The following is a 22494-nucleotide window of genomic DNA, read 5'->3' on the forward strand; positions in this document are numbered from 1 at the left end:
CAGAGAGAGCATATCCATAAAATTTTTGCAGAGTTCCATGTAAAACATAAATCCTCCCGACCCAAAACCCAATTTGAAAAAATTATCAGTGAGAACAATCCCAAAACATTCAGAATCGCTTATTTGAGAAAACATTTTATTTCGCCGAGGTCCTTTACCAAACCTACCTTTCTCATATCATGGGAAAGGGAGCTGGGGATAACACTAACAAATGAAGATATCAATCTCATTTTGGGAACTGCCTACGGCCTCTCTCCATGCATTCTCATGCAAGAAAGCCATTATAAGTTGCTCGTCAGATGGTATAAAACCCCGCAGTGGCTGTGCAACTATAAACTAGCTCCACACAACAGATGTTGGAGGTGTGATGCGGATATTGGGTCCTACCTCCACATTTGGTGGGAGTGCCCAGACATCATTCCCTATTGGAGAGGGGTCGAGGAGATCCTCAGACAGGTCCACCCAAATCTTTCCTTAAGGGCAGACATGATTTTCCTATGGAAACCCTCTAAGTCCTTTCACCCACTGAAAAATAAATTGACAGCCTTCCTCTTAGATCAGCTAAAGCGCTAATATCCCTACACTGGCTCCAAAAGACACCCCCTACCGTAACCCAGTGGAGGGAAAAAACAGAAATGCTGTGCAACATGGAGGAGATGACGAGCTGGAATAAAGGCACGCATGACAAGTTCCTCCAAATCTGGGCCCCATGGAGAAATCTGAGACACATGTCTTAGACCCCCCCCCCTTCCTCTACCTCCTCTACACTTTTTGCCCTATCACGTCCTCTGGCGTCGCACGCCTGCCGACTCTCCCCTATACCTCTCCTTACTCCGTCTGGAGGGAAGATAGCCTGTGCCGTCCTGCTCAAGAACTCCCAGATAACACTAAGTCGGGGAGGACCTTCAGACCCTGGACATCCGAAGCTGAGTAAAGTGCTGCAACCAAAGCGGAGACCCAAACCCTCGCTGTCCCGGACTAGGTAAGAACCACATCACATACAGGAGGAAACAGGACTCTCCATCCATATGTCTCATACCCCCTAACCCTCTACCGTAGATACTCACTACACTTCCTTAACTTCTATCCCCTCCCCCCCTCTCTCCACCCCCCCATACCCTTTTCCCCCGTTTCCTACCCAATTGGTATCTCCCGTTTCAAATGCGGTTCCAAAATCACACGGTCAGAGAGTTTGCAGACAAGTTGTATAACTATTAAGAGACCGTCGCATAGTTGTCTGAACTGGTTTTGAAATTGATGGTAGTACCTCAGTAAGTTCAGAATGTTGAGAACGTAATGTAGTTTAGCTTTGTCTGTATTCGTTAAATTGCTGACAATGCTCATGCTAAGACAAACGTTTCCATCTGCATCAGAAATAGCAGACAGTTTTATTTGTATGTAACCTTGTATATTGAAAAACTAATAAAAATTGATTTGAAAAAAAAAAAAAAAGAAGAGTGGGCCTGGTTGGCAGACATCTGCCAGGTCCTTGGAAACTTTGAGGAGTCTACCCAGATGGTGAGCTGGGGTGCTGCAATCATTAGCGTCACCATTCCTCTGCTATGCCTCTTGATAAGTTCCCTGCAAAGCATAAAGGCAGACGCTTTGCGCTCGGAAACGGAGGCGGGGGAAGACAGTATGTCGTTGGATAGTCAGAGCACCCTCATGTCTATATCTCAGCGTGTTGAGGAGGAGGAGGAGCATGAGGAGGATAAGGAGGAGGGGGATGAGACAGCTTGGCCCACTGCTGTACCCATGCTGCTTGCCTGTCATCCTTTCAGCGTGTATGGCCTGAGGAGGAGGAGGAGGAGGATCCTGAAAGTGATCTTCCTAGTGAGGACAGCCATGTGTTGCGTACAGGTACCCTGGCACACATGGCTGACTTCATGTTAGGATGCCTTCCTCGTGACCCTCGCGTTACACGCATTCTGGCCACTACGGTTTACTGGGTGTACACACTGCTTGACCCACGGTATAAGGAGAACCTTTCCACTCTCATACCCGAAGGGGAAAGGGGTTCGAGAGTGATGCTATACCACAGGACCCTTGCGGACAAATTGATGGTAAAATTCCCATCCAACAGCGCTAGTGGCAGAAGGCGCAGTTCCGCGGGCCAGGTAGCAGGGGAGGCGCGGAGATCAGGCAGCATGTACAGCACAGGCAGGGGAACACTCTCCAAGGCCTTTGACAGCTTTATGGCTCCCCAGCAAGACTGTGTGACCGCTCCCCAGTCAAGGCTGAGTCGGCGGGAGCACTGTAAAAGGATGGTGAGGGAGTACGTAGCCGATCGCACGACCATCCTCCGTGACGCCTCTGCTCCCTACAACTACTGGGTGTCGAAGCTGGACACGTGGCCTGAACTCGCGCTGTATGCCCTGGAGGTGCTTGCTTGTCCAGCGGCTAGCGTCTTGTCAGAGAGGGTGTTTAGTGCAGCTGGGTAATCATCACGGATAAGCATACCCGCCTGTCAACTGACAGTGCCGACAGGCTTACACTCATAAAGATGAACAAAGCCTGGATTTCCCCAGACTTCTCTTCTCCACCAGCGGACAGCAGCGGTACCTAAACAATACGTAGGCTGCACCCGCGGATGGAAGCATCGTTCTCTCTCACCATCAAAAACTGGGACCTTTTAGCTTCATCAATCTGTGTATTCTATTCATCCTCCTCCTCCTGCTCCTCCTCCTGAAACCTCACGTAATCACGCCGACCGGGCAATTTTTCTTAGGCCCACAAGGCTCAGTCGTATTACTTTTGTAAACAATGTTTATACGTTTCAATTCTCATTAAAGCGTTGAAACTTGCACCTGAACCAATTTTTATTTTAACTGGGCTGCCTCCAGGCCTAGTTACAAATTAAGCCACATTAACCAAAGCGATTAATGGGTTCCACCTGCCCTCTTGCTTGGGCATGGGCAATTTTTCTGAGGTACATTAGTACTGTTGGTACACCAATTTTTTTGGGCCCTCGCCTACAGTGTAATCCTAGTAATTTTTATGGGCTTCGCCTGAACTCATGCTACAGCAAGGTGTGTGGGGTTGGCCTACACTTTTGCTACACAAATGTAACTGGGGCCTTGTCTATACTGCAACTACTGAAATGTGAAAGAGACTGTTATCTCCCTAAACTGCTGCAACAGGAATGTTACTGTGGCCTGTCTTGACTGCTACTACTACTGAAATGGAACTAATACTGTGCTCCCCCTATACTGCTGCTTCGGAATTGTTACTGGGGCCTGTCTGGACTGCTACTACTACTGAAATGGAACTAATACTGTGCTCCCCCTATAATGCTGCTAGTGATATGTTACTGGGGCCTGTCCCTAATGCTACCGCTGAAATGTTACTAATTCTGGGCTCTGCCTATACCGCTGCTAATGCTATGTCACTGGGGTGTGGAAACGGAGGCTTCCCAAAGACATGATGGTGGCGAGGCCATTTCCCACCAACGCAGTTACTGTTAAGGTGCATATAACACGGACACGTGGAGAGGACACGTAGTGCCTCAAAAACATCCCCCTCCTCCTCCAACAATGAAAACTTTCTTGGCAAATACCTTGGCATTGGTCCGTCTGGTGGCAGTCCAAGAATTACACTTTTACCGACACAACAAGAGAGCCCCCCCCCCCCCACCATCCTCCCGCCACGGCCCACTTAATCCTGGCCACATTCCGAAAACCAACTAAATAAAACCGCGCTACTAGGTCCGCAGTCGTCACCACATACCCACCAACGCGGTTACTGTTAAGGTACATATTATCACTCTGACTGGGGCATGCACTGTGGGCCGAAGCACACATGTATTGTATGTGACATTAGCTCTGCTGTCCAGGGCACTGCAATGGGATACATTTATGTACAGCCGGTGGGTTCCAGGGAGCCACCCATGCTGTGGGTCCACAGGGACTTCACATTAGGGATTTGTACCTGCCAGTGTCTATGTATTAAAAACCCCAGTCAGACTGGGGCATGCAGTGTGGGCCGAAGCCCACCTGCATTTAATCTGACGTTAGCTCTGCTGTCCAGGGCACTGCAATGGGATACATTTATGTACAGCCGGTGGGTTACAGGGAGCCACCCATGCTGTGGGTCCACAGGGACTTCACATTAGGGATTTGTACCTGCCAGTGTCTATGAATTAAAAACCCCAGTCAGACTGGGGCATGCAGTGTGGGCCGAAGACCACCTGCATTTAATCGGACGTTACCTCAGCTGTGCTGGGCAATGCAATGGGATATATTTATGTACCGCCGGTGGCTTCCTGGGACCCACCCATGCTGTCAGTCCACACGGAGTTGTAACTGCATGTGTCTACTTATAAAGAACCCCAGTCTGACTGGGGCATGCAGTGTGGGCCGAAGCCCACCTGCATTAAATCTGACGTTACCTCAGCTGTGCTGGGCACTGCAATGGGATTTAATAATGTACCGCCGGTGGGTTCCAGGGAGCCACTCATGCTGTCGGTCCACACGGAATTCCCATTGCGGAGTTTTACCTGCCTGTGACTCTTTATAAAAAACCCCGGTCTGACTGGGGCATGTAGACACCTTGACAGAATGAATAGTGTGTGGCACATGGGTTCCCCATTGCTATGCCCACGTGTGCAGCTCCAGATGGAGGTGGTACAGGATTTGATTTCTCAATGCTTCTGTACAGCATTGTGGGCTATCGCCGCGCCCCTTTTACAGAGGGTCGCTGCCTTGCCCTGCCAACCCTTTGCAGTGTGTTCCTCCGGTTCCTCCTCATGGCAGACGCACTTATAAATAGACATGAGGGTGGTGTGGCTATGAGGCCAGCGTGTGGCATGAGGGCAGCTGAAGGCTGCGCAGGGACAATTTGGTGTGCGCTGTGGACACTGGGTCGTGCGGGGGGGGGGGGGGGGTTGGGCAGCATGTAACCCAGGAGAAGTGGCAGCGGAGTGTCATGCAGGCAGTGATTGTGCTTTGTTGGAGGTAGTGTGGTGCTTAGCTAATGAGGGTTTTTCAGAAGTAAAAATTGTTGGGGGGGGGCACTCTTGCCGCTATTGTGGCTTAACCCCTTCATGACATGGCCTATTTTGGGCTTAAGGACGCAACAATTTTTGGCGGATTTTCTTCTCCGTTTATCAAAAGTCATAACTTATTTATTTTTCCGTGGACGCGGCCGTATGAGGGCTTGTTTTTTGCGTGGCGAACTGTAGTTTTTATCGGTGCCACTTTTGGGTACATTTGACTATATTGTAAAACGTTTTTTTTTTCAATGATAGCAGGGAGAGAAAACGCATCAATTCTGCCATAGATTTATTTTATTTTTTTTTTTACAGCGGTACTCATGCAGCATAAATGAGACATTCCATTTTTTCTGCGGACCGGTACGGTTACAACGATACCAAAATTCTTACATTTTTTTTAGGTTTTCCCACTTTTCTGCAATAAAAACCCTTTTTCTGGGTAATCTTTTTTTTTTTCTAAATTGCTGCATTCAAAGTCCTGTAACTTTTTTTATTTTTTGATGTACGGCACTCTATGAGGGCTTATTTTTTGCGAGATGAGCTGTAGATTTTATTGGTACCATATTGGGGTACATTCGGCTTTTTTGATCACTTTTATTGCGTTTTTAGTGAGGCAAAATGCTAAAAATTAGCATTTTGCCTCAGTTTTTTAGCGTTTTTTTTAGCGTTTTTTTCAGTGCACAGTCAAAAGCATGTGCAACTTATGTACGCGTCGTTATGGACGCGACAATACCAAATATGTGGGATTTTTTTTTTTTACCTTTTCTTATGCTAATCTGAGAAAAAGCATTAAAAAATGTTTTTTTTACTCTTTTTTTTACATTTTTTTAAATTCTTTTTTTAATCTTTGTTTTTTTTACACTGTTTGTGTCCCTCTGAGGGACTTTAACCACTGCCCTGATGATCGCTGGTATAAGGCATGGCAGAGCTACTGCCTTATCGTTTGTACAGCGATTATAGGCATAGGCAATACAGGACGCCAGTGTCTGGCGACAGGCCGGGCTCTCGCGATGACATTGCGAGTTCCGGCCGGAGACACAGAGGGAGCCGCGCTCCCTCTGTGAACTCTTTCCCTGCCGCGATCTACTTAAAACCTGTTGAATTTTATTCCTTTTGTGCGCTAAAAGTGGGCAACATTTCCATCTTTTTCTGTAGCGTTTTGAAGCTCCCTTGGTGTTAGATGCTGACTTTGGGTGTTAAATGGGTTAACCCCACTTTTTCTCTTCTTTGTTATTCTAGCGGGATTGGGGGGGGGGGGGGGGGGCATGGTGTAAAGTTCTATTCCTTTTAAAAATTATCCTCGGGTCTTTCTCTAGGCTCTTTTCGCAGTATGGATCCCCCTGCAGTATATTCCAATTTTTTCTTATAATTTTCCTTATTTCCCCGTTTTTACTGCTATATTTAGTCAGATGTATAGCTGGTAGTCTCCTGGACTCCTCTGATGTCCCATCTTCTACTTCTTTCTCTTCATTATTTTGAAGTTTCATATCTTCTATTAAGCTTTCCAGGTATCGTTTTTCTTTGAAGCGTTCTTTGATTTTTGATCATATCTCAAGTTCTTCTTCAGAGGAGCAATTTCTATGAATTCTTTTTACTTGGCTATATGGTATGTTATTTTTCCAGCTTTTCGCATGGCAGCTAGTATAGTCTAAATAGCTGTTTTTATCAACCTTTTTGAAGTGCGTTTTAGTATGAATGATGTTATTACTACAAAATAAAACTATATCCAGGAAGATTATTTGCGTTTTCTCAATTGTACCTGTAAATCTTAAGTTCATTGTATTTATATGTAAATCATCAATAGAGGACGTAAGGTCGCCTTCTGTGCCTTCCCAAACTAACAAAGTATCATCTATAAACCTCCGGTGTAATTTAATCCTTGCATCTTGAAAAGCTTCCTTTTCCAAATAATCCATATAAAGGTTCATGAAACATGGGGCAAACTTGCTGCCCATCACCGTCCCGTGAGTTTGAATATAGAATTCATCATTATATACAAAATAATAGTTTTTTTTAAATGAAATCTATGGATTTAGCTTTAAAATACTTTTGATTGGATGGCATAAGTGGATCATTATCTAGATACCATTTGACTGCTGTTATACCTAAATTATGGGGTATGTTATTATATGGAGCGTCTACATTTAATGGGCACCATATATATTCTTGTTTCCAGTTACATTTAGGGATTGATTCTAGCAGATGTCCTGTGTCTTTAATGAATGTGGGGAGGTTTGATACATACTTCTGTAGTATTATGTCAATGTATTCAGATAGATGGCAGGTTACAGAATTTATTCCCGCAATAATGGGTCTTCCAGGCGGATCGTGGATGTCTTTATGGATCTTTGGGATATGGTATTTCCAGCTCTATCTGATTGGTGCAGATTGCTTCTTTGTTTGATAGTCCTCCCTCTTGTAGGGCTTCATTAATTAATTGATGTAGAGGTTTATCTCTGATGTGGGATCTCCACCGATTTTCTTGAAATGTTTATCGTTATTAAGTAAATTGAGACTTACTTCATGATAACGATTATCATCCATTACAACTATCCCTCCCCCTTGTCGACTCTTTTTATAGTTAACCCTGTATTATTACTTAATTGTTTCAGTGTCGTTTTTTCACTAGAGGTTAGATTCTTTTTCTTTTTCATGCATTTATTGTTATTGGACAAATCTGTTAGGTCTTTTAACGTGTTATTATCTGGTTCATATATCTGTGAGGGGAGATGAAATTACGTACCTAAGGCCCCTGGATTTATCCACGGACCATACCACTGCTTCTGCGCACGTGCCTGTCGCCAAAATGTGGGAAGCATGCGCAAAAGCCGCAGATTGCCAGGGTAATTTACAATCTCCTTGCTTCTGGATACCAAACATAACTGAGAGCCTGGAGATCTCAGGGGGGACTGTGGTTCTTGGTCACGTGATCGCCGTTATCCACTGATTAACGGCGGTCACATAAAAGAAAAAAATAGTTTCACCTCTGGGTCCCAGATCCGATCCATCAAGGGAGGTGAAATTACTTACCTCAGGCCACTGGCAATGTCCCCTGACAGAATCCTCACTTAGCTTTGGCGCATGTTCCTGTTGCCAAAATGGCAGATGCAAGCACAGAAGCAAGAGAGGGCCCAGAAAATTTAAAATCTCCTTGCTCCTGACTACTAAAGGTAGCTGAGAGCTTGGAGCAGTGACCAGTGGCTGCAGTGAGCAGTCCCCAGTCACGTGATCGCCGTTATCCAATGGATAATGGCGATCATGTAAAAGTTCAAAGACTGTTGAAGTTTGATGTTCCTTTTGGCTTGGGCCCTATTGTGCATGAGGACATAGGATTAAGACCACAATAAGTATGTCTCTGTACACGGGACAAACAGGCGTATCCATTTTGGGGTGAAAGTATTCATTCCTATGTGTGCTGTACAAAAAAACCCTGTTTTTAAAATGACATAATTGCCAAAAAACGAAAAATGTAATTTTTTCCCCTTCTGCTTTGCTTAGATTCATTCAAAAACTGTGGGGTCAGAATATGCAGTACACCCCTAGGTGAATTTTGCCGTTTTGGCCACTCAAGGGCTCTACAAGTGGGCAATGGGGCCTAAAACACCTTCAAGCAAAATGCCTGTTCTGAAAGCCACCGGCTGTTCCTTTCGTTTTGGACCCCATTGTGCATACAGATATAAGATTAGGGCCACAACAGATATGTTTCTGAACAAAGGACAAACAGGGGCATCCATTTTGGGATGTAAATCCTTATTTTCATGTGCACTATAGAAAAATGACATATTTGCAAAAATATCAAATTTTATTTGTTCTCCTCTAAATTTTATGAACTCCTGAAAAGAATCTGTGGGGTCTAAATACTCCTGCCCCCTCCCACCCCCCCAGTGAATACATTAAGGGGTGTAGTTTTTGAAATGGGGTAATTTGTGGGGTTATCTATCATTCTGACACTTATCAGCCTTTGCAATCTTAACTTGGTGCAGGAAAGCAAAATGTTCCTCAAAATGTTAACGATCATCGTTAAATTTGTACATCTCTTAAATGGTTAAAAAAACCTAAGTTTTTCAAATGTGCGCCCGCAATAAAGTAAAGAGATGGATATATATATATATATCCCCGAGCTCCCCGTCTGCGCATGCGCGCCCGATGTCAATCATCTGGCGGGTGCACAGAGGGGCTCGAGCCCAGGGAAATTTAAAATCCCTCTGCTCCTGGCTGCCATGTGTAGCCCGGAGCAGAGGGATGTCACTGGGGACATGATCACTGTCATCCAACGGATGACAGTGATCATATATAGTAAAAAAAAAAAGTGTAAAAAAGTTTTTTTTAAAAAGTGTAAAAAGTTAAAAAAAAAGGTTAAACAATCTTACGTCTCATCACCCCCCACGGATCATATCCGTGAGGGAGGATGAAATGACGTACCTAAGGCCCGCGGATTTATCCGCGGACCTTACCACAGCTTCTGTGCACGCACCCGTCGCCAAAGTGGCGGACGCATGCGCAAAAGCTGTGGATTGCCAGCGTAATTTAAAATCTCCCTGCTCCTGGCTACAAAACTTAGCCAAGAGCCTGGAGATTTCACGGAGATCCGCCGTGAGCAGTTCCTGGTCACGTGTTCGCCATTATCCAATGGATAACAGCGATCACGTAGAAGTAAAAAAAAGGTGAAGCTTCATCTCCCCTCACCGATGCGATCGGTGAGAGGAGATGAAACTTTTTTTTTTTTCAATCAATAGTTTTTTATTGTTTTCTGGTAAAGGTTACAGAGATCACGTTTTAAGTATTAGCAGTTTACGTAAATCTTGTGCACATGGCATTCATTTATGCATATGAAAGCATTAACTGTATTCGTAACCATTAGTAGATGAAACTTTTTAACGGAGGCCTCCGTATTTGCACCCCGACGCGATCTTCTTCCGTGAACTTTCCCGGATTCTGCGCATGAGACCGCTGGCAAAACACCGGACACATGCGCAGGAGTCGGGAGCCCAGGAAATTTAAAATCTCCTTGCTCCCAGCGACCATCGGTCGCCGAGAGCCTGGAGCAGTGACGGGTGGCCTCGTTGAGCGGTCCACGGTCACGTGATAAAAAGTTAGCGATCTACCTTTGGCCGGTCTCACATGACCGGATAGGAATTACGGATTCCGCATGCGTCTGATCCGCGCCATTACGCAGATCAATCGCATTGGATTACACAATTCCGCTCACAGTGGGTCGGAATTTCGTAATCCCCTTGCAGAAAAGAGAATGCAGCAGGTTCTATTTTACTGCGGATATCCGCAACATAGAGCTCATTGTGCTCTATGGTCGCGGATATAACCGCAGTCCATACGCAACTACATTGCATACGGTCTGCGGGTACCCAAGTCATCGCTAAGTGATGGTGCAGGAAATGCAAACAAAAAAAAAAGTACTGCGAATGACCGCCTGTGTGAGTAGGCAGTTATGCGCAGTACATTACGCGGCCGTACGCAGGGTCACAGCCGGGCTCACAGATGGGATCCGCTGCGGGCCTCCGCAAGCGGATTACGCCTACGGCTGGGTGAGCCCGGCGTTATTCAGACCGCTACCTGTAATACGCAATTTACAAGAAGCCCCGGGAACGCTCGCCTTCCTGCAGTTCCAGGAGCAGCTTGTTGAGCGTCTTTTGTGCGAGACCACCGAACCTCCACAAGTTTACAGAGACTAACAGAGCGCCACTTTTTACACCCCATCCCTGCCGCTGAGGTCAAGAAATACCCCCAAAAAGCATGAGAGGAGGGGGGATACCCGGTTTTATTGCCCCATGTGCCCATCCCAACCAGCCTCCGTAATAACCCCTGTCTTCGGAAATACTACACAGTTCACATTATTACTTTTATCTAAGATTTGGGGAACGCCGAAAAGGGCGCAGAGTGTGTGTGGGGGGGGGGGGGGGGAGGGAGGGACGATTTTTTTAAGGTGTCAATTTTTATTCCGTACAAGTGGGCAATGGGTCCTGGAATTTATTCAGTTGTGCCCAGAAATCCAACGGGTGTTCCCTCCATTATAGGCCTAACCATGTGTCCTATAAGTAGATTAAGGCCACAATGGGTAAGTTTTTGAACACAGGACAAACGGGGGTATCCATTTTTGGGTGAATGTCTTCATTCCTATGTACACTGTACAAAAAAAACTGTTTTTAAATTGAAAAAATTGCCAAAAAAAATGAAAATTGTAATTTTTTCCTTCTGCTTTGCTTAGATTCATTCAAATACTGTGGGGTCAAAATATACAGTACACCCCTAGATGAATTCTTTAAGGGGTCTAGTTTTTAAAATGGGGTCATTTGTGACTGTTCTTTATCGTTTTGGACGCTCAATGGCTCTATTAGTGGGCAATGGGGCCTGGAATTTATTCCGTTGTACCCTGAAATCCAACGGGTGCTCCTTCCATTATAGGCCTAGCTATGTGTCCTTAAGTAGATTAGGGCCACAAGGGGTATGGTTCTGAACACGGGACAAACAGGGGTATCCATTTTGGGGTGAAAGTCTTCATTCCTATGTGTGCTGTACAAAAATAACAGTTTTTAAATTGATACAACTGCCAAAAAAATAAAAATTGTAATTTTTTCCTACTGCTTTGCTTAGATTTATTCAAAAATTGTAGGGTAAAAATACACAGTATACCCCTAGATAAATTCGTTAAGGGGTCTAGTTTTCAAAATGGGGTCATTTGTGGGGGTTCTCTGTCGTTTTGGCCGCTCAAGAGCTCTACAAGTGGGCAATGGGGCCTAAATCACCTTCATGCTAAATTTCAGTTCTGAAAGCCCCCGACTACTACTTACATTTTGGGCCCTGTTGTGCATCCAGACAAAAGATTAGGGCCTCAATGGGTATGTCTCTGAACACGGGAGAAACAGGAGTATCCATTTTGGGTGCAAGTCTTCATTCATGTGTGTGCTGTACAAAAAAAGCAGTTTTTAAAATGATTGAATTGCCAAAAAAATGAAAATCACATTTTTTTCCCTTTGCTTTGCTTGAATTCATTCAAAAACTGTGTGGTCAAAATGGGCAGTACACCCCTAGATAAATTCGTTAAGGGGTCTAGTTTTTAAAATGGGGTCATTTGTGGGGGTTCTCTTTGGTTTTGGCCGCTTAAAAGCTCTACAAAAGTGCTATGGGGCCTAAAACGCCTTCAAGCAAAATTTATGTTCTGAAAGACACCGACTACTCCTTTCATTTTAGGCCCCGTTGTGCATCCAGACATAAGATTAAGGCCACAATGGGTATGTTTTTGAACACGGGAGAAACGGGGGTATCCATTTTGGGGTGTCAATCCTCATTTTCATGGGCACTATAGGAAAAAATATGTCTTTAAAATGACATATTTGCAAAAATATGAAATGTGATTTTTTCTCCTCTAAATTTAACTAATTCCTGAAAAAAAACGGTGGGGTCAAAATACTGATGACACCACTCACAGTGGATACATTAAGGGGTGTAGTTTTTAAAATAGGGTCATTTGGGGGAGTATCTATTATTCTGACACTCATTAGCCTTTGCAAACTTGGCTTGGTGCTGGAAAACAAAGTGTTCCTCAAAATGCTGAAAAGTAATGTTTAATTTGTACGTCATCTAAATGGTTAAAAAAAAACTAAAGTTTTTCAAATGTGCATTCAGAATAAAGTAAACAGATGGAAATATATATCTTATCAAAAAATTGTACAGTATGTTTGGACGTATTTGAGATATTACAGTTGAAAATGTGAAAAAATGACAATTTTTTCAAAATTTTCCCAATTTTGGCGCTTTTAATAAATATACACAAATTATATCAGTCTCTTTTTACAAACAAAATGAAGTACAACATGTGGCAAAAAAAAACAATGTCAGAATCACTTGGATATGCAAAGCCTTTACGGAGTTATGCTACGTTGAACGACGCATGTCAGATTTCCAAAATTTGGCTCCGTCACTAAGGCGCAAACAGGCTTCGTCACTAAGGGGTTAAGGCGCAAACAGGCTTGGTCACTAAGGGGTTAAATACTTTACATATCTCCATTCTACTCTGCATTACAGATCTGTTGCTTGCTTGAAAAATATTACAGAATAGTTCACATATCCCAGGATCTCAGCATGCATACATAGGTCGATTGTGTGAGCCGGCTCACTGCTCAAAAAAAAACTGGTGTCACTTTTTTGCTAATTTCATTTTCAATAGAACAATAAAAGAAAAAATAAATGCAGTTATAAAAGGATGCAAAATCACTGAACCCGGTGGAATACAAACATTAATCTGCTTTTAAAATACACAAAAATCCCATTTGTAACCTGTTGTGTTTTGTGTTCACAGCTCCGCTGCCCACGGAGAAGCTGGTGGAGATACCAGGTACAGTAAATAACATCTAGCAGTAATGTATGTGATATTAGAAGGAGCAATTGTAGACTCAGTGGAGACCAGCAGTTGTACAGCAACCTCTTATAAAGGAAGTCATAGGCACATACTGCACATTTATTCTACATCTCACTCCCAAAATGTCTAGGGATGATTAAGGCCGGCTTCACACGGCCGTGACGGCGCCCCCCCAGAGACCCCAATACTTACCTGCGGATCCGGCGTCCCAGGTCCCGCATGATGCTTCGGCACGCATGTGCAATAGAACGCGTGGCGCCGACCGCATCATATGACACGCCCACAGTGTCACACGATGCGCCGGCTGCGTAATATGACGCGGCTGCGGTAGGCGGGGAAGCGGTTTCACGCTATCTTCCGCTGTGCTACAGCGGAAGATACCGTGACGGACGGCTTCCATTGACTGCAATGGAAGCCGGCCGCGCGTACATCCGCGGCAAATAGAGCATGCCACGGGTGAGGACGGGAGATTTTATGGTGCGGAATTCCGCGGTGGAATTCCGCACCGCAAGCATTGTGTTATTAGGTTTAATAGAACCTAATAGTTGTGGGCAACACAGCGGATTTCCGCCGCGTATTAGGCAGCGTTAATCCATCCGTGTGAAGGAGCCCTAACAGATGTTGGATTTTTTTTACTGGACTTCATTGTTGCGGATTTGTTTGGGACAACGCTGTCACTATTTTGAACCCAACAGTATTAGATAATTTTGCCATGCGCTCAAATAAGAGAACAGCGACACAAATCTGGGTACTCACTCTGAGGGGGAGGTTCCCCAATGATGGAAAAATAGGGTGTGACCTTCTCCCTTGGAGTCCCAAGACAGCCTGTCGATCAGTATTAGTGATCTTTCGTTGAAATTATGCGGTCTCACCCAGAGGTAGTATATCTTTTTTATTCCAAATGTCAAAGTCACATATAAACAAATGTTGTCCCTCACACAGGAGGTCAAACGGTAAATGCAACGCAATGGATGGCCCTTGTCAAGGCTTCTTTCCTCTAGACATAGAAGATGCCCCCTTGTTACAGTCACATTCCTGGGTATAAATATATCAAGGGACAATACAGAGATCTCTCCCATCATCTATTTATACACAGTTTTCAGAGTGCCCCCTCTGGGTACAAAGAGATGATGGGAGAGATCCCATCCTTTGTATTGACCCCTGATATATTTATACATACTTATTAGGTCACCCCTCAGCCATCTAGTTTTCTAAACTAAATAGTCACAATCTGGATAACCTCTCTGGGTATTGTAGTCCGCCCATTCCATTTATTACTTAAGTTGCCGCCTTTGTACCCATTCAAGCTCTGATATGTCCTTCCTGAGTACCGGTGCCCAAAACAGTCCACAGCATTCCATGTATGGTACACAATGTGCATCAGATAGTTAGAGAGGCACTACAGCCATCTTTGCTTGTTCAGGACCGGAGAGTCGTCTTAAGATTGTTTTTACATCAGCGTTGGAGCCTCCGGCCAGAGTTTCCATCACAGATGTGGCTGAAAATATCGGGAGAAAAAGCGCTGTATTCAGCCCTTCTTGTTCTGTCCAAAAGCCAGCCAGCTGGACAGAAAGCAGGCAGACCACATTATAGCCAATGACTGTCCAGTCCAGCGACTGAGTCGTTCAGCCATGGGTATTTCCCTTTACTGCTTCCTGAACGGAACTTGCCACAAAAAGTTATCAGGTCAAGTTAATCTTTGCTAAGTCTGTAGAGGGTCTTCTGTCTATAGGTATTATGTAAGGCATAACTCTATAACTCATTCTCCTTTACAGAAGAGAAGCCCTCACACGGCATGACCATTGGTGTGGTGGTTCTTGTCATTCTTGTCGTTGCTGGCATTGCCACTGCAGTCTTCTTTGTATATCGGAGGAACAAAGGGAAGCTGCCACAACCAGAAAATGGTGTAAACAACAGAATATACTTTGACAGTAACTGCACAGCTGGAACACACGATGGAAACGTCTTAGTGGAAAACATTGAGCAAAATGAATAGGAAAATTCCTCCCTTAAATAAAACCTGACCGGCGTCGTGCTATAATGTCCGGCCTGTAACCGACTCATGGAAGATGCCCATCTATGGGGAAGAAATAAGACTGGGCACATTTACAACATGACCTGAAGGAATATAAGAAAACACAAAGTTCTTGTAAAATTGTTGATTGCTCTTATAGCCATATAGTTATGATGTTTTTAATACAGATAATTTTCTATGACATGATATATAACTCTCTTGTTCTTTCCTGTAGAACGGCCTGTATGGGCAGTTCATGTATGTTAGGAGCGCCAGGGCTTGGAGGGGAAGGTCAACCAGATGAAAAAGTGTAGATCTTCTGAAAGTTGTTGAAATTGCTCACTATTGTTTAGCATAAATTTCTTGGATAATTTTTCAGGTTGTTTCTGGAGCTGTCACTGTTATTAAAGTATGAAATAGCAGATTTGTAATGATGTGTAATCAGTATTCTGGGTGGGTGTGGCTGTGTGAGTAAGAGGTGTGTTTTGCATGAGTAATGTGTGATAAGAATCCGGTTCCCGCACAGAAAGTGCTTGATGACATAGTGCAGAAGAAAGTTCAGTTGCTCAGTTAGTGCGTGTCATGGAAGGAGCTGAACCTGAGTGCTCCCGTGGAGCGTGCGGAGCAGAAGCAGTGGGTGAGATTAGAGACAAACCAGCAATGTGGATAATTGCCCTTAGGAGTGCTGTACCATTACCTGAGTGCCACCTGAGTCCACTGAAAAAGTTTAACGGTATACTGCCCTTGATACGCCAGGCCTATTGCCCTGATCTCACCCGCAACTTCTGTCCCTGCCTGCTTCCCTCCACTCCTGGCTAACCCCAGGTGGGCAACTGGGCGGTGGTCTCTGCTCTTGCTAGGGACCGAGAAGCGACACTAACATACATGATGGAAAGGGCAGAATACAACAGAAAAGGCAGATGTAATAAACCAACACTAAAATACAAAGCAGACCTGAGGCAGATGGAATAGCCGGGCAGAAATAGCAAACAAGCTGACAGAAGCAGGAGACCGACAGAGGCAGGCTAGCTAGTTCACTGAGGGAAACCAATAACTGGCAGTGATTGCAAGTCACTGCCAGACTTATAAACAAAAGCCTCCACCCAGGGGCGGAGAGAGGGAGAAGCCAACTCCCAATAGAAAATATAAAAAGGAAGCTAGTGCCCGGCAGCTGTAATCACCGATGTGCGCACACATGACGCTACGAGCCACCAGCACACCGCTGGCCAGGAACCCATGCCCCCAGCAAGCGGACCACAAGCCGGGGGGTGCATCCCGACCGCCGGACCCAGCACCCCGCCGCCCCGGGAGTAGCCGCAACGGCCGCATGATACCAAAAAGCCCAGAAAGTAGAGACTGCTGTGGGAGTGAATGACAAGTGAACTGACCAAATATCAAATCGGTAAGGGTCCTTTTACATGGGATGAATGTCAGGTAGTGAAGCGCCCGACATTAGTCCTAGCGATAATGGGTCCTGTGCTTTCAAACAGGAGTGAGTATCACTTAGTGATGGAGGTGAGGCAAAGCGGGATGGAGATCCGGTTGCCCATCTCCATAATAAATTGACCGTCATTTGATTTTTAGCATAGAATGGTAGAGTTGGAAGAAACCTCCAGGGTCATCGGGTCCAACCCCCTGCTCAGTGCAGGATCACTAAATCATCCCAGACAGATGTCTGTCCAGCCTTTGTTTGAACACTTCCATTGAAGGAGAGCTCCCCACCTCCTGTGACAACCTGTTCCACTCATTGATCCCCCTCACTGTCTAATGTCTAATCTCTATCTCCTCCCTTTCAGTTTCATCCCATTGTTTCTAGTCTTTCCTTGTGCAGATGAGAATAGGGCTGATCCCTCTGCACTGTTACAGCCCTTCAGATATTTGTAGACAGCATTAAGTCTCCTCTCAGCCTTCTCTTCTGCAAGCTAAACATTCCCAAATCCTTTAACCGTTCCTCATAGGACATGATTTGCAGACCGCTCACCATCTTGGTAACTCTTCTCTGAACTCGCTCCAAATCAATTTTTATTCAAAGTTTTATCATACAAGACAAATAAAGTATCCAAAGCACATAGTATTTTCACTGCATACAAGGCCACAAGCCGCCGCTTAGATTAAATGGCAAACTCGGGTTGAAGAATGTCTAATTACATACAATTGGAGACGGGAAGAACCTATTCGGTCCAGTTATCCGCTTACCTTGCAACCAATCATAAGGCGGAGGCAGTCAAAAAAGCAACAAATAAACAAATAAAATAGAAGTCCTTATTGAACAACTATATAAGGGGAAGGATAGCTAACAAGCGGAAGGTCGAGGGGGGAAAGAAAAGGGAGAGGGGATGGGGGGGTAGTCCCAGGTGGGGGGGGGCTAATGGGGGGCTTAGTGAGAGAGAATGTCTAAGAACCTCAGACTGCGCCATGGGGTCCAGATCTTAATAAATCTTTCGTGTGCGCCATTGTTCCAGCTTGACAGCTCCTCAAGGTTGTAGAGACTGTCAACTCTTTCCTTCCATTGTTTCAGAGAGGGGGGGGGGGGGTGTCACGGATTGCCAGTGCAGTGGGATCAGGGCCTTTGCTGAATCTATTAGGAAGGCCATCAATTTATCCCTTCGAGGGTGGAACGTTGTGGTAGGTTTCCAGAGGAGCATTATTTCTGGTAATAAGGAATAGTTTGGTTTAATTTTCTTTAAAATATCCTCTACCCGCTTCCAGTAAGGCTTGAGGAGGGTGCAATTCCACCATAAGTGGAGATATGACCCTACTTCTCCCTTGCATCTCCAGCATTTATCCTGGGGTGCCAATTTATATGCATAAAGCCACTGTGGTGTTTTATACCAGCTTACGAGTAGTTTGTAATGTGATTCCTGTGCCGTGATGCAAGGGGAGATTCCATAAGATGTTCCCAGTATCGAGTTGGTATCTTCCTGGGATAAGGAGATGCCAAGTTCCCTCTCCCAAGAGACAATGAAGGCCAGTTGAGCTATATTCTGAGGTACGATGAAACGTTTGCGCAATGGGGCAATTTTCCTTAGTTTGGAGTCTTTGATGCTCAGAGTGCACTCAAATGGAAGTAGAGGTCTAACCTCTCTGAACTTTTTGATGAAGTCTCCTATTAACCTGGTCACTGAAGGACAGTATATGCGAGGGGAGGAGTGTTTTAAGTATTTCCGGGGGAGATAAATGGGCCAAGGAAAGCAGATCCCCAATCTTATGAGATCCGAATTTGTTCCATATCGACTCAGTGACTGGATCTGGTCTGAAGCCCAATAATTTGTGGATTGCTTTCATTGGAAGGGTTGGTGAGGGCGACAGGGCTAATCTTTCTCTTACTTCATCCCAAATTTCACATGGACCTCTCAGTAAGGGATTGAAATTCTTCGCTCTATACTTTTTTTTTTCAGGTAGCCATAGGTCTCCCTCTGAGATTTCCTTATTGTGGTGTAGGGCCATATCTGGTAATAACTTATCCCTGATCGGGTTCACTAGGTTCATCCAATAGCTTAGGTGCGAGGCACGATAATAATCAGGGATGTTAGGTAGATCCATGCCTCCCTCAGAGCCCCTTTTTATCATCAGGCTGTAGGCCAGTCTCGGTCTCCGCGATCTCCAAACAAACCCTGAGAAGATAGTACGTAGGGTTTTGAAATAGTTTGCTGGGAGGTGAATGGGAAGCATCCTTATTTTATATAGGACTATAGGTAGAATATAAGACTTCAGGATGTTCTTCCTGCCAAACCATGATATGACCGGGATATCCTATGTTCTTAGTAGGTTTTTAATTTTATTTATTAGTGGTATGAAGTTAGCCTCAAAGAGGTCCTCTGCTTTTTTTGTAATTGTTACTCCTAGATATTCCAATGAGATCTCTGACCATGTGAAGGGGGAGGATAGCGCTAGATTATTAGACAGGACGCGAGGGATATAGATGTTTAGTATGGTAGATTTATGGAAATTAATTTTGAAGTTCGAGATTTCTCCGAAGAGGTTCAGCAGTCCCACCAGTCAGAGGAGGCCCTCGCTAGGATTAGTGACTAGAAAGACAATATCATCAGCAAATGCTGCTGTGGACATTACCCTATCTCCTATGGTTAGACCCTTTATGCTCGGGTCTTGTCTTACTTTTACCAACAGAGGCTCCAGGGCTAGAACAAATAGCGAGGGGGAGAGAGCGCACCCCTGGTGTGTACCATTGTTTATCTCAAAGGTAGGCGACATAATATCATTTATTCTTAGTCTCGCATGGGGTTTGGCATAGAGTGTAAAGATAGCTGACACAAATTCAGGCGGAAGGTTATAGTTGAGCAGAACTGTCATGTCTCATCTACCTGACTCTATTCATTGACATGTATAACCTGTACTGTATCTGTAAGTGTTTGCCTTCTTTAGTTTGTCCCTCCTGGTTCTCTGTACCCCCTGTGTTGCATAACCCCTCCCTTTCCTCCTGCTGGGGAGTTTCCTGTCTATAGCTTATGTGTTAGGTCTCTACTCTGTGCTCTGGCTAACCATCACTCTTTTTACCTACTGCTGAATGTGCATTATACAAGATTTCTACCTGAATAAACCCTGGAATCTTCTCACATGCCTCTGCAGTCGAGTTGGATGCTGTCTGACAACATATATTTGGTGTGAGTACTGGTTCATAACTACAAGAGAAGTTACTTCAGCCGATACGCTTACAGCCATGTTATTGAGTCAGAATAGTAAAAAGAGTGTATAAATACAGCCAGACACTGCTGTAAAGACTCCTCCAGCAGCTCCACACACAACCACAGCTGCAGCTCATAATCTCCCACCAAGTTATAACTCTCCTCAGTGTTACCTCCATCCTGTGTGCTGCATCATGGCTGAAGGACACTCTGAGGCACAAGCTAGCATGGACCCTAGTCTGCAGTCTAGTGAGAGAGACAGGTGCTCTAATAAGCCAACCTGGAAAGTTAGAGAGAACCTTGAAAGTCTCAAGCAGGAACTTTCCTCTGACATTTTAAAACTGTGGGAAACATTACTAAGTCATGTCTCCAACATTCAGCAGAGTCTGTCTTCACTCCATGTGTCACCACTAGAGGGAGCCCTGCAACAGCTTCGTGCAACGTATGAACATTATAATATAAAGGTCCAGGAGTACGAAAATGCTTTGAGAAAATTAAACACAGAGGATTCCATAGAGGAATTGCAAAGCTTCCAACATCTCAGTGTAGGAAGAGACAGCTTAGTACGCGACATTAAGTCTAAGACAGAAGTGAGAATTGCGCAACTTCAGAAGGTGTCATCTCACATTTCTGACTCTACCAGGCACTCCAAGCGTACATCTAGGTCACGATCTTCAAAGCATTCCACCCTCAGTGAGCAGCTTCTAAAAGCACGCGTAGAAGCGGAAGCGACTAAGATACAGGCCGTCTTTGCGCAGAAGAAAGCGGAAGTGGAAGCTGCGCATAAGGAAGCAGAAGCGGAAGTGGAAGCTGCACATAGAAAAGCAGAAGTGGAAGCTGCACATAGAAAGGCGGAAATAGAGGCTCTGGAGAAACAATGCGAACATGCTACAGCCGTAGCAAGGTTAAGAGTTTTAGAACAAGCCACGAGTCAGAGCGAAAGAGACAGCATTGACTTCAGCGGAATGGATGCAGAGGAACCTCTCAAGCGTACAAGAGACTATGTACTAAGCCAATGCTTCAATTCCCCACCTGCCGCAAACATTCCAGACAAAACAGACGTCTCTCCAGAGCGGCAGGCCGCACATCCTTCCACAGCACCAGGCATGCAAAGTCAGCACAGAACTCTGCTCGTTCCTCACACCAACCTTCCATCCTATATGGAGCACCAAGGCTCTGCACCCCAGCAAGCTCAATATACCGGTATTCATGGACAATTCAAAATACCAGCGGTTCTCCAAACCTCTAGCAATTACATGGTTCCATATCCACATGTCACCAAACCTATGGACTTCAAACCAGCTCCCAGGCTGAATACCCTGGCAGCCCCATATGTACCTACGTCTCTCATGCAAAACACCACAAACGATGTGATTAGCACCACTCAACCAATTTCACACCTGAAGTCAGAGAAAACCGACATGTCAGAGTTTGCAAAATACATGGTACGTCGTGAGCTCACCAAGACAGGACTGATAAGGTTCGACGACCAGCCTGAGAATTACAGAGGCTGGAAATGTGCCTTCAGAACTGCAACTCACGATCTCGGCATTACTGCTTCGGAAGAACTAGATCTACTGATCCGGTGGCTTGGCCCACAGTCTACAGAACGAGTAAAGAGACTCAGATCTGTCCACATTGAAAATCCAGCAGCAGGCCTTGCAGCCGCTTGGGAGAGACTGGAGAGAACCTATGGTAGTCCTGAAGCAATAGAAAATGCTCTGTTCAAACGTCTGCAAGCCTTTCCAAGGATATCTGGTAAAGACAATCAGAAATTCCAAGAGCTCTGTGACTTACTGCTAGAGCTACAGCTGGCCAAGGGAGACACTCACCTACCTGGCCTCAGTTACCTGGACACTGCTCATGGAGTAAACCCAATCGTGTCAAAGCTGCCATACAACCTTCAAGAGAAGTGGACCGCTCTGGGGTCAAGATATAAGAGAGAAAATCAAGTCTCCTTTCCTCCATTTTCCTACTTCTGTGAGTTCATCAAAAACATTACAGAATCCAAGAACGATCCAAGCTTCTCCTATGAGGAATCCAATCCCGGTCCACATCCATTCAAGTCTGACAACCCACGCATCGACTTCCAGTGTCAGTAAAAAAGACTGATATTTTTCCCTCTACTTTGTCAGCTTTACAGGGAGTCAGTTACAAGAGCAATCAAGATGAAAAGGTTAAAAACCCTAACCGCCTGTGTCCCTTACATAAGAAGCCTCATCCCCTCAAGAAGTGCATCGGCTTCAGGAAGAAACCACTCCAGGAACGCAAGGAGCTTCTAAAGAAGTTTGGGGTATGTTTCAGATGTTGCGCTTCTACTGAACACATCGCTAAAGACTGTAAAAATGCCATCAAATGCATTGAGTGTGGTCGTGAAGATCATGTACAAGCTCTTCACCCATCTCAACCTAGAACCGCACCAGCTACAAGTTTCCCTACCCCACCAACGTACGGCGGGGAGAACACAGATCAA

General features: G+C 45.0%; 1 protein-coding gene across 1 annotated transcript in view; it reads left to right on the forward strand.

Annotated features, from left to right (window-relative positions):
• LOC136586617 (macrophage mannose receptor 1-like) overlaps window positions 1-15800 on the forward strand; it is a 300895-nt gene extending 285095 nt beyond the window's left edge. The window contains exons 28-29 of the mRNA XM_066584760.1: window positions 13305-13340; window positions 15140-15800. Coding sequence (XP_066440857.1) covers window positions 13305-13340; window positions 15140-15360 — 257 coding nt within the window. The 3' untranslated portion in view covers window positions 15361-15800. The remainder of the gene's footprint in view (window positions 1-13304; window positions 13341-15139) is intronic.
• Window positions 15801-22494: the final 6694 nt, after the last annotated feature.

This window comes from Eleutherodactylus coqui, chromosome 12, assembly GCF_035609145.1.
Source record: "Eleutherodactylus coqui strain aEleCoq1 chromosome 12, aEleCoq1.hap1, whole genome shotgun sequence".
Taxonomy (NCBI): Eukaryota; Metazoa; Chordata; class Amphibia; order Anura; family Eleutherodactylidae; genus Eleutherodactylus; species Eleutherodactylus coqui.